At 43.2% G+C, this 15000-nt stretch overlaps 1 protein-coding gene across 2 annotated transcripts in view; it reads left to right on the top strand.

Moving 5' to 3' along the window:
* LOC113802348 (tetratricopeptide repeat protein 28) overlaps nt 1–15000 on the top strand; it is a 122530-nt gene that overhangs the window by 72840 nt on the left and 34690 nt on the right. For both annotated transcript variants that reach the window (XM_070118806.1, XM_070118805.1), the window contains exon 2: nt 3489–3636. In XM_070118806.1, the coding sequence (XP_069974907.1) occupies nt 3489–3636 (148 nt within the window). The remainder of the gene's footprint in view (nt 1–3488; nt 3637–15000) is intronic.

Below are 15000 nucleotides of genomic sequence, written 5' to 3'. Positions count from 1 at the left end.
TGGACAGAGTGAAAAATCACTTTTTCTCTCTGGTGGAAAATGACTGTAAATATACATTGTCTTTTTTTTTTATTATTATTTATTTTTTTTTTATATGCCGACTCGCTTTAAAATTACGCCCAAAGGAATGCCTACTTGTTTGTTTAATGACAAAACAACCAAACAAAAAGGAGATAAAAATATAAAAATGATAAAGTGACGCTTAAATATGACCTAATTTTCATATTTTCTTTCTCCTTAGGAAAAGACGAATAAATATAACGGCAAAAAATGGAGTGACACTTTGAAATAATTTACCGTCCTCATTCCGATAGTATTTTCTTCGGTTCTTTATCAGAAAAAATGAATAGACAAATAAATAGATGAGTGAATATAGAAATAGAAAAAATCAAACCATAAAAAACAACAAACCAGAGAAAAAAAGAACATCGAGAAAATACAGTAAAAATGAAGTGAAACGAATGCAACCGCCAACCCCTCCTTTTTCCCGCCAAAAACCCCGGGAAAATAAAAAGGGCCCGTTACCCCTCAACCCCTAAAAAAACATAACCCAAAATAAATAAAAAAATAGCAACGAGAAAATACAGTAAACATGAAGTGAAACGAACACAACCCCTCCTTTTTCCCGTCAAAACCCCCGGGAAAATAAAAAGGACACGTTACCCCTCACCCCATAAAAACAAAACCCAAAGCAAAGAAAAAAAGAAGATAAAATACCATCGAGAAAATACAATAAACATGAAGTGAAACGAACTCAACCCCTCCTTTTTTCCCGCCAAAACCCCCGGAAAAATAAAAAGGACACGTTACCCCTCAACCCTGGCGGCGGCGGAGGGATGGTATTACTCCGCGCGAGCAAAGGAGTCCGTCGCAGTCGCCGCCGCGCCTTCGTCACGTGGCGGACGCTGCGCAATGCGTGGCGCACTCGCAAGATGGCGCGCAAGTCTCCTCACTGCGCTATGATTGTACGTTTTCCGAGGTGGAGGTTCAGAATATTAGATTTAATTAGTAGTTTTTAATAATATTGCTTTTCAAAATACTTGTTGTTGTACATGTAGTTGTCATTGTTCTTGTTGTTCTTGTTATTATTATTATTATTATTATTATTATTATTATTATTATTATTATTATTATTATTATTATCATTGTTATTATCAATACTATTATTGCTTTTTTGTTGTTGTTGTTATTGTATATCATTATAATTATCATTATTATTATTATTATCAGTTGTATTATCATTATTATTAATATCATTATTATCATTATCATTAGTGCTACTACTGCTGCTAATACTATCATTATTATTATCATCATTGTTATTGTTATTAACATTGTTATTACTATTATTATTATTATCATTATTACTGTCAATACCATTAACATCTTTATTAGTATTATTTTAAATAATATCATTTTTTCTTCTCCTTCCTAGTATGTTATTATTGTTGTTGTTATTATTATTATTATTATTATTATTATTATTATTATTATTATTATTATTATTATTATTATTATTATTATTATTATTATTATTATTATTATTACTATTACTATTATTAGTTTTGTTATTATTACTATTATTATTGTTATTATTACTATTATTATTGTTATGATTATATTATGATTGTTATTATTTTTATTATTTTTACTATTATTATTATTGTTGTTGTTGTTGTTGTTGTTGTTGTTGTTGTTATTATTATTATTATTATTATTATTATTATTATTATTATTATTATTATTATTATTATTATTATTATTATTATTATTATTATTATTATTATTATTATTATTATTATTGTTATTATTATTATTATTATTATTATTATTATTATTATTATTATTACTATTACTATTATTAGTTTTGTTATTATTACTATTATTATTGTTATGATTATATTATGATTGTTATTATTTTTATTATTTTTACTATTATTATTATTGTTGTTGTTGTTGTTGTTGTTGTTATTATTATTATTATTATTATTATTATTATTATTATTATTATTATTATTATTATTATTATTATTATTATTATTATTATTATTATTATTATTATTATTATTATTATTGTTATTATTATTATTATTATTATTATTATTATTATTATTATTATTATTATTATTATTATTATTATTATTATTATTATTATTATTATCATTATTATTATTATTATTATTATTATTATTATTATTATTATTGTTGTTGTTGTTGTTGTTGTTGTTGTTGTTGTTGTTGTTGTTGTTGTTGTTGTTGTTGTTGTTGTTGTTGTTGTTGTTGTTGTTGTTGTTGTTGTTGTTGTTATTATTATTATTATTATTATTATTATCATTATTGTTATTGTTATTATTATTGTTATTGTTATTGTTATTATTATTATTATTATTATTATTATTATTATTATTATTATTATTATTATTATTATTATTATTATTATTATTATTATTATTATTATTATTATCACCTCCATCATCATCAATATAATTATTATTGTTACTGCTTTTATTATTATTTTCTATATTATCATTACTGTTGTCATTATCATCATTATCTTATTATTACCATTATCATTCATTATTATTATTGTTATTATAATTATTATCACTATCATTATGAATATTACTATTATTATTGTTATTGTTATTATTGTTATTTTTATTATTATTATTATCATTATTATTATCATTATAATCATTAATAGTATGACTACTATCATCATTATCATTATTATTAGTAATATCATTTTTATTATGATTATTGTTACTATTATTGTTGTTGTTAATAATAATAATAATAATAATATTATTATTATTATTGCCATTATTTTTATTAATGCTGTTATTATTGCTATTACTATTATCATTATTTTTATTATTATTATCATCATTAATGATAATGCAATTATATAATTATGTCGACTTCTTATTTTACTTTTGACTTTTCTTCCTTATCTTTTTTCTAGCGTTCTTTATCATATTTTATTTATTACGATGAGATAAATTCCCCTTAATGATATCCTCCTTTATTTCTCAGTAAATTGTTCATTATTCTTTGTTACTTTATTTTTCTTTGATTTATTGATTCCTTGATAACAGAATGACGCAATGGACAATGACAACAGCGATATCCGAGATGTGAATAAAGGGGCAAATGTATTGCATTATTATTATTATTATTATTGTTATTATTATTATTATTATTATTATTATTATTATTATGAATGTTATTGTTGTTGTTGTTATTGTATATTCTTTTAATTATCTTTATTGGTATCACTAGTATCACTATGTATACACACACACACACACACACACACACACACACACACATATATATATATATATATATATATATATATATATATATATATATATATATATATATATATATGTATATGTATGTATGTATGTATATATAATACCATGTTTTACCAGCCAACGCCACCCACGCAAACCGCCCTCCTAACCCTGTTCCTCCTCCCACAGGCGTACTACCGGCAGGGCGTGGCGCTCCAGTGCCTGGGCCGCCATGCCGACGCCCTGGCCGCCTTCAGCAGCGGCCTCGCGCAGGATCCCAAGTCACTCCAGCTCCTGGCGGGGCTTGTGGAGGCCGCCATGAAGAGTCCCCTCAGAGGTGAGTTCGCGGAGAGGTCCTCCTGGCTCCTGACGGCGGAGCAGAAGGAGGTCTTTTTCGATCTCTGGTTGCTTTTCCTGACGGCGACGCAGGAGGAGGAGTAGGAGGTCTTTCGGTCTCTTTCAGCTGTTCCTTGTGCTGTTGTATAGGATAGGGAGCAGGCGGTCTCTTTCCTTCTGCGTCTCCGTCGTTAGAAATCTATTTTTTTTAAATTCGTTGTCTCGTTCTTCCGTATCCTCCCCTTTTGTTGATGTATATTTGACTTCAATTTCCTACTCTCCGAGGAACGAAGACTTCAGTCCATCCATTCTCTTCGTCTTAGAACCCCCCTCCCCCTCTCTTTCGTTCTTTCTCTTTTTTTTATTCTCTCTCTCACTTTCCCTCTCCCTCCAACTTTCTCTCTCTTTGTTTTTTTTCATTCTCTCTCTCTCACTCTCGCTCTTCCTCCTACTTATCTCTCTCTCTCTCTCTCTCTCTCTCTCTCTCTCTCTCTCTCTCTCTCTCTCTCTCTCTCTCTCACTCTCTCTCTTTCTCTCTTTTTTTCTCTCTCTTCTTCGTCTTCCTCTTCTTTGCCCTACTGCCAGAGACTTCCAGTTCTTCCATGCCTTATAAGGTAAAAATACCCCTTTGCTGCTTATCGTCATTTTATAATCATCTTTTTAATCATTAATCAAAAAAAAAAAACAAAAAAAAAATAGATAAAAAAAAAAAAAAATCATCCCCTGCTCATCACACTCTCATGCACGTTCTTCGCAATGGTCTTCATCATGCACGAAGAACCATGCAACGATGGGTGAAATGTCAGAGATGAAAAACTCTTGTACAAAAAAAGGGGTAAGACGTACAAGTAATTCGTTTCTTGTACAAGTGAGACGAGACCGTGACGTCACCAAGCGTACCACTGGCTTCGTGGTGCGACTGGAATTGAGTTAAAAGTTCGTCCTGGACAAAGTTGTGACGAGTGTTGTGAAATAATGATAAAAAAGGGGTATGGAAGAGGATATTTTTTATTTTTCTTATTATTATTATTTTTTTTTTAGAGTAACCTATTCTTCATTTATTTTCTTTCTTTCTTTCCCTTTATCTCCGTGTCTTCTATCTGTCTTCCATTCCCCAACTTCCCCCATTCCTTCCTTCTCTCTGACCCCAAATTCCCTCCCCCTCCAAAGTTGTGACAAAGTTGTGACGAGTGCTGTAAAATAATGATAAAAAAGGGGTATGGAAGAGGATTTTTTTTTTTTTTTTTTTTTTTTTTTTTTTTTAGAGCAAGCTGACTTATCGGCATTTCCGATTTCACAGACCTCGTCGTAAATTGCCGGTCTGCGAAATCGGTTCGTTAATAGAGTAATGGCTTGTGAAATTTTTAATTCTTATGCATACATGTATATATATATTTTTTTTTTCTCATCTTTTCATTTAATTGATAAAACGTTAATTTCGAAGGGGATAGGAAAACTTAATCGATTAATCTTAATGCGAAACTTGTTTAATTAATTCTGATAGAAATTCTTAATTAATTAATTTCAAATCTTCCTTTTTTTCTTATCTCAACCCTTTACCTCATCTTCCCCTGTTGCAGCTTCTTAAAAATGATTTCTTTAATTCTTTCTCCTCTCAGACTCTCTTTCTCTGCCTTTGTCTCTGTCTCTCTCCCTATCTTTTTTTTTCTCTCTCCCTTTCTTTTCTTTTTTTCTCTCTAACTCCACTCCTGTTGTCTATCTATTTATCCCTTCCTTTCCCCCTTTCTCTTTCTCTCTCTGTTCCTGCCTCTCTGTCAGTCTGTCTGAATCTCTCTCTCTCTCTCTCTCTCTCTGCCTCCTTCCCTCCCTCTTTCTTCCTCCCTCTCTTTCCCTTCCTCCCTCCCTCTTTCTTCCTCTCCCTCCCTTCCTCCCTCTCTCTCTCTCCCTCTCTTTCCCTTCCTCCCTCCCTCTCTCTCTCTCTCTCTCTCTCTCTCTCTCTCTCTCTCTCTCTCTCTCTCTCTCTCTCTCTCTCTCTCTCTCTCTCTCTCTCTCTCTCTCTCTCTCTCCTGCCTCCCTCCCCTCTCCTTTCCCTCCCTCCCTCCCCTCCCTCCCTCTCTCCCCACTCTCCCTCCCTCCCCCTCCCCCTCTCCCTCCCTTCCTCCCCCCCTCTCTCCCCCCCTCTCTCTCATAAAGACACCAACCACACGGGCCAGAAAGTCTCCTTCTTCCCGTTGTGTCTTTTATCGCAAAATCCACCCGTCTTGATTCACCGTAAAAAAAAAAAAAAAAAAAAAAAAAAAAAAAAAAAGAAAAGAAAAAAAGAGGAGGACCTCTTAACTACGTCATTCATTCGTCCACTTTGTAAGAGCCAGTTGGGGGGGGGGGCGCCCCGCTGGGTGCACTTGGGCATGCTGGGTGGGGGGGTAGGGGTAGGGGGTTTGGGGGAGGGGAGGGGAGGGATGGGGAGGGGGGTTGGGGAGGTAGGGGGAGGAGGGATGGGGGATGGGGAGGGGATTGGGGGTTTGGGGGAGGGGAGAGGGGGGATGGGGGGATAGGAGGATGGGAGGAGGGTGGGGGTGCGCTTGGGCTGCTGGGTCGGGGGGTAGGGGGAAGAGGGATAGGGGGATAGGAGGGTGGTTAGGGGTGGTAAGGGGTTAGGGTGGTAAGGGGAGGGAGGGGATAGGAGGATGGGAGGAGGGTGGGGGTGGTAAGGGGGTAGGGTGGTAAAGGGAAGGGGAGGGGGAGGTGGAAGGGGATTGGGGGGTTTGGGGGAGGGAGAGGGAGGGGGATAGGGAGATAGAAGAAGGGGTTGATAGGGGAGGGAAGGGGGGAGGGGGAAAGGGGGAGGGGATAGGGAAGGGAGGGAGGGAGAGGATGTTGGGGAAAGGAATTAGAGGTTTGGGGGAGGGGGATGATGATAGGGGGGATAGGGGCGAAAGGGAGACAGGAGAGGGGACAGGGAGATAGGAGGAGGGGGAGGGGATTTGGGGTCAGAGAGAGGGAAGGAATGGGGGAAGTTGGGGAATGGAAGAGAGAAAGAAGAGACGGGAGATTAAGAGAAAGAAAGAAAAGAAAAGAAAAACATGAAGAATAGGAACTAGGAAGAAGGAAGAGGGAAGATGAAAGCGACGGAAAGGCAGAAGAAGAAGAAGAAGAAGAAGAACAAGAAGAAGAAGAAGAAGAAGAAGAAGAAGAAGAAGAAGGGGGGAACGGAGTAAAGGCGGGGGGAAGGGGGGAGGGGGTGTCTCCCTCCCTCCAGATAAGCGTCAAGGAAAAGGGAGAAACACCCACACCAGCATGCTTGTGTGTGAACGGCCTCCCGTGTGTACCTGTGTGCGTTTTGTGGCGTCGTGCATGTGCGTATATGCCCGGTAGCTCGACGTGTGTGACGTATGGTGTAGTGTGGTGAGGTATGGTGTAAATGTCGTGTTGTATGGTGTGATGTGGGGCAGAGTGGCATGGATGTGATTGTGCGATTAGGAGCAATGTGGTGTCGTGCGGTGTGGTGTCATGTGGTATGATGTGGTGTGATGTGTGGAATGCGATGTGGTGTGATGTGATGTAGTGTAAGGCGTGGTTTATGATGAGGGGGTTTGTGTGGGTCCCAAGGGGTATGCAACCTATCTATTATAGTCTATTTTCTTTATCTATTCGTTGGTTTAGCTAAATATATATATATTTTTCCTGACAACCAACTTTTCTACCTTGCTATTCCGTGTGAAAATAAGAAACACAAAACTCCATCCCTGAAGTCACGCCCTGGAAGCTCACCAGACGTCGCGTGGGCGGGGGCGGAGAGGGGCGTCCACCGAGGCCTACCGCCCGGCGCCCTCGGATGGGCGGACGCGACCTCTGCCACGGTCCGGGTCCGATAAGGCCTACGGGAAGGACAGATGAGGCGTCGGTCGTTGAGGCGGCGATAGGATGCTTATCAGGAGGGTTAAGAGGAGCGGGTCCCAGGGCGGCCGGGCGGGGGGGAGGGGGAGGGGCTGGAAAGGTCAGGGCAGCGAGCGGGACCACACAGCCGGGCGGGGGCGGCGGCGGCGGCGGCACCGGGCGGAGGAGGTCGCGGCGGCCGGCGGGGCCACACAGGAGCGGGTCACGGCGGCGAGACGGTCCGGGGCGAATCGCGGCGGGGGTCCGGGACCCGCTCGCCGCCATAAAGCAGCAGGCCTTTGACGCGGGAGTCGCCGGGCAATCATAAACGTCCGTCACCGCGAGAGGGGCCGCCGGGCCTCCGCGCGCTCGCCCCTCCGCCGGCGCTGCCACCTACGTCGCCGTCGGGGCGTCCGCTGCCCAGATCCAGGAAATCCGTCCGAACTCCGGGGAGGCGGGGCGGAGGCGAGGGCAGCGCGTCAGGGCCCTCGCCTGCACCCCGGACGCCCCTGTCACGCGCTGGAAATCTCGTAAGATCGCGGCGTCCGAGCGAGAAGAGCGAGCGCGCGCACGGCGGGCGGACGGGACGGCGAGCGGGAAGCGTCCCGGCGCGGCGGCCTTCCCGGCTGTGGGAACGGACCGCCGAGCGTCTAATGCTGGCGATGAATCAACATTCATGGCAAGGAAGCCTTTTGGCTCTATCTGACGAGAGGAATCTCTGGCCATGTGTCTTTGTCACCAGCGCCTCGGCTACCTACAGCGCTGTGGACACTTTCACAGCGCTTCGGACACGGCGCGGGCGGCGCGGCGGCGCTGCCCGTCCACTTCTGGGTTTGAGCGCCCGATGCGGACGCGGCGCCGCGCTACACCTACGGGAAACGGTAGATCGGTGGCGCAGATAAGCAACACGCAGGCAATTTAAACTCTAATCCTTCCCGGCAGCGGAAGGCACCGCCCGAGGCCCAGGCGACGATGCTTATCTCGGGGCCGAGCTATGGGAGTGTCGACAGATTTCCCCGATTGGGCGCCCGGCTCCCGGGGCACCGCTGGGTGCTCCCGCGCCCTAATGGCCAGGGCGTGTGTGGGATCGCGATGAGGGACTCGCTTCTCGGGGAGGTACAGACGCCAGGCACAGGATGCTCAGGAAAAATACACTATTGATTCTAGGGCAAGGGAGACACCCGGGGGCACTTCCTTGTAGGCACCTTTGGCTTCTCGGGACACTGCTGACGCTATTGTAAAAGTACTCATATTCATACGCACGCACACTATTTTTTCACACACAAACTTTGCTTCTAAATCGCAAACTTCATATCGAGGTGAAGGGAGATGGGGGGGGGGGGCAAGAACCCATCGGCGGCAAGACACACTACACGCAGCTTGTCCTTCTTCGCCGTCTCTGCCTTCTTGTCCTCCTTACGCCTTACCTTCTCTTCGTCCTCCTCTTCCGCGTCCTACTCCTTCTCCTTGTCCTTTCCCGTCACCTTCTCTCCGTCCTCTTCCTTCTCCGCGCATTTCTCCTCGTCTTCATTCTTATTTCCCTTCGTATGCTCCTCGTCCTCTTCCTTCTCTACGTCTTCCATGTCTTCCCCCTCACTTTCTCCTCGTCCTCCTTCTCCTCGACCTCCTCCTCTTCTTCCTCGTCCTCCCTCTCCTCGATCTCCTTCTCCTCTTCTCCTGTCTCCCCGTCCTCGTCTTCTTCTCCTCTTTCTCCTCGACCTCCTCCTCTTCTTCCACGTCCACCCTCTCCTCGACCTCCTTCTCCTCTTTCTCCCCCGTTCTCCTTCTCCTCGACCTCCTCGTCCACCCTCTCCTCGACCTCCTCCTCTTCTTCCCCGTCCTCCTTCTCCTCGACCTCCTCCTCTTCTTCCCCGTCCTCCTCGACCACCCTCTCCTCGACCTCCCCCTCTTCTTCCCCGTCCTCCTTCTCCTCTTCTCCTCCTCCTCCTCCTCCTCGCTCGTTCCCGCGGGAGAAGCGCCATCCCCCCGACACAAAGCCACGACCGGGCTTATCAGACATTTGCATCTTCGGTCGTGGTGGGATTAATGGAAATTCTTGGAGCCTTCTTGCTTGAATTAACCCGAGAATTTGATCGTTTAATTCTAAGGTGAGCGTAACCCACGGTGACCTTGTACGCTGGGAGGCTCGTCCGCTGGGTCCCGCTGCCCCTCCCCTCCCCCCCTTCCCCCCCCCACTCCTCCCCATCCTCTCCTTCCTCGCCTACTTACCCCTTTTCGCTCTTTATCTTCCTCTACTTCCCACCTATGCCTTTGCTTCCCCTCCCCGTGTTCCTTCTTTCTCTCCCTACTTCTTCCTCTCCCCCTCTCTGCTCCCACTTTCCTCCTTCTTCCTCATTTGCTCTCCTCCCTTACATCCCCCTCTCCTTCCTCTCCTATTTCCCCTCCGCTTCCCCTTTCTCCTTCTTCCCCTCTCTCTCTCTCCTCCCTTACATCCCCTTCCTCTTCCCTATTTCTCCCTTCTCCCCTCCTCTCCCCCTATTTCTCCCTTTCTCTCCCTATTTCCCTCTTCTCCCCTCCTCTCTCTCTATTTCCCCCTTCTCCCCTACATCCTCCCCTCTCTCTCTCTCCTCCCTTACACCCCATCCCCCTTCCCCTTACTCTCCCCTCCTCTCCCCCTATTTCCCCCTTCTCCCCTACATCCCCCTCCTCTCTCTCTCCTCCCTTACACCCCCTCCCCCTTCCCCTTACTCTTCCCTCCTTCCCCCTATTTCCCCCTTCTCCCTACTTCCCCTATTCCCCCCCTTCTCCCCTCCTCTCCCCCTATTTCCCCCTTCTACCCTACTCCCCTATTCCCCCCCTTCTCCCCTCCTCTCCCCCTCCTTCCCTTTCTTTTCACCTTCTTATTATAATTTCAGGGAATATACGAGGCCGACCAGTTACATTAGATATGCAAAGTGTGTTCCTTACGTCGGTCCGGTCGCACTGGGGCCACGATGCGATATAGGGAGGGTGGCAGCTACGGAGGTGGGGTGGAGGGGGGAGTGGAGGGGTAGGTAGAGGAGGAGGTGGAGGAAGAAGAGGGTAATGGTGGTGGGGGGGGGGAGGAACAGAGGAGGTAGTGGTAGTGGGGGGAGGAGGAGGAGGGGGGAAGGATGAGGGTGGAGGTAATAGGGGTCGTGGTGAACAGTGAAGAGGAGGTGGGGGGAAGGGGTAAGGGGTGGAGGTAATAGGGGTCGTGGTGGAGGAAGAGGAGGGAGGTAATGGTGGTGGGGGAGGAGGAGGAAGTAATAAGGGTCGTGGTTGTGGAGGAGGGAGGTGGTAATGGTGGTGGTAGTGGAGGTGGGAGGGGGGAACGTAATGGTGGTGGTGAAGGAAGGAAGGAGGGATGGAGAGAGGAGAAGGGAGGAGGAGGGGGAAGAGGAGATAAAGGTGGTGGTGCTGGAGGAGGAACGAGGAACGCGGTAGGGAGGGATGGGTGGAGGAAGAGGAATAGGAAGTAATGGAGGAGGAGGAAGAGGAAGAGACTAAAAAAAAAAAAAAAAAAGAGAAAAAAAGGGGATTATCACAGGAAGAGGAAGTGAAAGAGAAGAGAGAGACGGTGAACGAAGGAAGGAAAGAAAGAAGGATCCACGAAGACGAAGACGAAAGCGGCGACAGGAGAACGCCCAGAGGAACGGCGTCCTCCTCCTCCTCCCCCTCCCCCTCCTCCTCCTCCTCGCAACGCACCGCCCTTCGCCACACGCCCGCCCACATCGCCGCCACGATCCCCGCCCACACCTTGCTCTCTGTCGCCGCCCGTTATGACCAGGGAAGCATGGATCGGTCGCTGTGGAGGGGCGGTCGTTAGATAGGAGATAGGAGATAAATACATAGATAGAGATAGAGAGAGAGAGAGAATGAGAGATAGACTGATAGATAAGTAGATAAATAGATAGATAGATAGATAGAGAGAGATAGGTAGATGGAGAGAGAGAGAATGAGAGATAGACAGAGAGATAGATTGATATATAAGTAGATTGATAAATAGATAGATTGATAGAGAGAAAAAGAGAGAAAGAGCAGGAGAGAGAGAGAAAGAGAGAGAAAGAGAGAGAGAAAGAGAAAGAAAGAAAGAAAGATAGATAGATATATAGATATATAGAGAGAATGAGAGATAGATAGAGAGATAGATAGATAGATAGATAGATAGAGAGAGAGAGAGAGAGAATGAGAGATAGACAGAGAGATAGATTGATAGATAAGCAGATAGACAGAGAGATAAAGATAGATAGATAAATAGATAGAGATAGAGATAGAGATAGAGATAGAGATAGAGATAGAGATAGAGATAGAGATAGAGATAGAGATAGAGATAGAGATAGAGATAGAGATAGATAGATAGATAGATAGAGAGAGAGAGAGAGAGAGAGAGAGAGAGAGAGAGAGAGAGAGAGAGAGAGAGAGAGAGAGAGAGAGGGCGAAAGGGAGAGAGAGGCGGACGGCGGATAGGTCGGGCGGCCGCGGGCTCGAGGCTCTCATGGGGAATATAGATCCTGACACCACAATAGCGAGGACGCCATCTTAGCGTCGTTCCCACGAGCACTCGCCCATTATCAAATCAACCGCCTCGCCGTGTTTACTAATGCAGTCGGCCATGACCCTCTCGGTGATTGGTCGGCCGCGGGTATGATCTGGGCGCTGATTGGTCCGCTCGGGGTATGATCCGGGCGCTGATTGGTTGGTTTGCCGGGATGATCTCGGCGCTGATTGGTTCGTCTCGGGCTTTTAGGTATCGGCTTGCGATGAGACGCGGGTCGTGATTGGCTGGGCGGAATCCGTTGCAAAAAAAAAAAAAAAAAAAAACATTGCCACAACAACCATACATTGGCTCCGATCTCGTTTGCAAGAACGAAGGCATAAAAAAAACAAACAAAGAGACGCACAAAAGTACCAACAACGAGAAACGAAAAGAAAACGAGAGAGAAGAAAAAGAAAAAAAACAAAAAACATTATGAATATTTCCATAATTGTTTACCGTTATGGTCAACAAACTGAACCAAGAGTAGGTTTGTAAGATGAGAGTCGAGAGGGACGGGCGAGCGGACAGGAAAAACAAATACGCAGGATTGTAAATAGACAATAAAACTCTTCAATATTATGAGGACGCTGTTATACTTAACGCATGGACGAATTGAGGGAAACAACAAGAAAGGACGATAGAGAGAGAGAGAGAGAGTGAAAGAAAGAGAGAGAGAGAAAGAGAGAGAAAGAGAGAGAAAGAGAGAGTGAGAGGGAAAGAGGGAGAGAGAGAGAAAGAGAGAAATAGAGAAATTAGAGAAACATCAAGAAAAGATGAGAGAAGAAGGGATAGAGAGGGAGAGAAAGAGGGAGAGAAAGAGTGAGAAAGAGAGAGAGAGAGAGTTATAGTGAGAGTGAGAGAGAGAGGTATGGGGATAGAGATAGACAGACAGACAGACAGATAGATAGATAGATATAAAATGAGTGAAAGAAAGACAGAGAGAGAGGGAGAGAGAGAAAGACAGAGAGATGGAGAGACAGAGATGGAGAGACAGAGATGGAGATAGAGATCGATATAGAAATAGATATAGATATAGATATAGATATAGATAGGTATATATTTATATATATATATATATGTATATATATGTATATATATATATATATATATATATATATATATATATATATATATATATATGTATATGTACATATATATATATATATATATATATATATATATATATATATATATATATATATATATATATATATATATATATATATGTATGTATATATATATATATATATATATATATATATATATATATATATATATATATATATATATATATATAGAGAGAGAGAGAGAGAGAGAGAGAGAGAAAGAGAAAGAGAGAGAGAGAAAGAGAAAGAGAAAGAGAAAGAAAGAGAAGAAGAACACTGAAGAGAGCCAGACAGATATAGAAAGAGAGACAAAAAGAACTCTCTCTCTCTCTCTCTCTCTCTCTCTCTCTCTCTCTCTCTCTCTCTCTCTCTCTCTCTCTCTCTCTCTCTCTATATATATATATATATATATATATATATATATATATATATATATATATATATATATATATAGATATAGATAGATATAGATAGGTAGATAGATAGATAGATAAATAGATAGATAGATAGATAGATAGATATAGATATAGATATAGATAGATAGATAAAACAAAACAGAGAGAGCGAGCAAGCACCAGACGACGAGAAGGCCGTGCCATCCCCACAAGCAGACGCTCGCCAGGGCAGGCACGGTGCTCTCTGCACGGGGCCAGGCAAAGATGTTGATGCAAGGCCGAATCAGGGTGTTTATTTGCTTACAGGATTGCGATACAGCGGCGCAGTCGGCTCAGTAGATTTACGCTAATGGGTGGAATGTTTGTGCATTATTAAACACATGGAAGGCTGCCTGATTAACATGGTATCTGTCTGCAATGCTAATGTTGCAAATATTGAATGAAATCGTAGAGAGTGTGGGAGGAAGGGAGAGAGAGGGAAGGAAGGAGTGAGGGATCGAGCTATGGAGAGAGAGGGGAGAGAGGGAGAGAGGAGAGGAGAGGTGAGGGGAAAGAGGAGAGAGGGAGAGAGGAGAGGGGAGAGATGAAAGAAGAAAGAGGAGAAAGAGAGAGAGGGATCTGAGCGTTTGTAAATTACTTACGTTCCTGAAAATGCTGAATGAGATACGGAAGTATATACATATATATATATATATATATATATATATATATATATATATATATATATATATATATATATATAGATAGATAGATAGATAGATAGATAGATAGATAGATAGATAGATAGATAGATATAGATAGATAGAGATAGAGATAGAGATAGAGATAGAGATAGAGATAGAGATGGAGATAGAGATAGAGATAGAGATAGAGATAGAGATAGAGATAGAGATAGAGATAGAGATAGAGATAGAGATAGAGATAGAGATAGAGATAGAGATAGAGATAGAGATAGAGATAGAGATAGAGATAGAGATAGATAGAGATAGAGATAGAGATAGAGATAGAGATAGAGATAGAGATAGAGATAGAGATAGAGATAGAGATAGAGATAGGGATAGAGATAGAGATAGAGATAGAGATAGATAAATAGATAGATAGGGAGAGAAAGGGAGGAAAAAAAAGGGAGAGAGGGAAGCAGAAAGAGACGGAGGGAGAAAAGGAAGGAGAAAAGGAAAAAAAGGGAGCAAGAGAGCGGAGGGAGGGAGGAAGGGAGAGGAATGAGGGAAACAGGGAGGCAAGCAAGGAGGAAGGAGGGAAGGAGGGAGCGGAGGGAGGGAGGGAGGGAGGGAGAGCGAGGGGAAGCAAGGAGGGAGGAAGGGAGGGAGGGAGGGAGGGAGGGAAGCAGGGAGGGAGTGAGAGAAGCAGGGAGGGAGGGAGGGAAGGAAGCAGGGAGGGAGGGAACCAGGGAGGCAAGCCGGGAGGGAGGGACGGAGGGAGCGAGGGAAGCAAGGAAGGAGGAAGGGAGTGAGTGAGTGAGGGAGGGAAGCAAGGAGGGAAGGAAGCAG

The sequence above is a fragment of the Penaeus vannamei genome, chromosome 43 (assembly GCF_042767895.1).
Source record: "Penaeus vannamei isolate JL-2024 chromosome 43, ASM4276789v1, whole genome shotgun sequence".
Classification (NCBI taxonomy): domain Eukaryota; kingdom Metazoa; phylum Arthropoda; class Malacostraca; order Decapoda; family Penaeidae; genus Penaeus; species Penaeus vannamei.
This window is presented reverse-complemented; position numbering and strand designations above follow the sequence as displayed.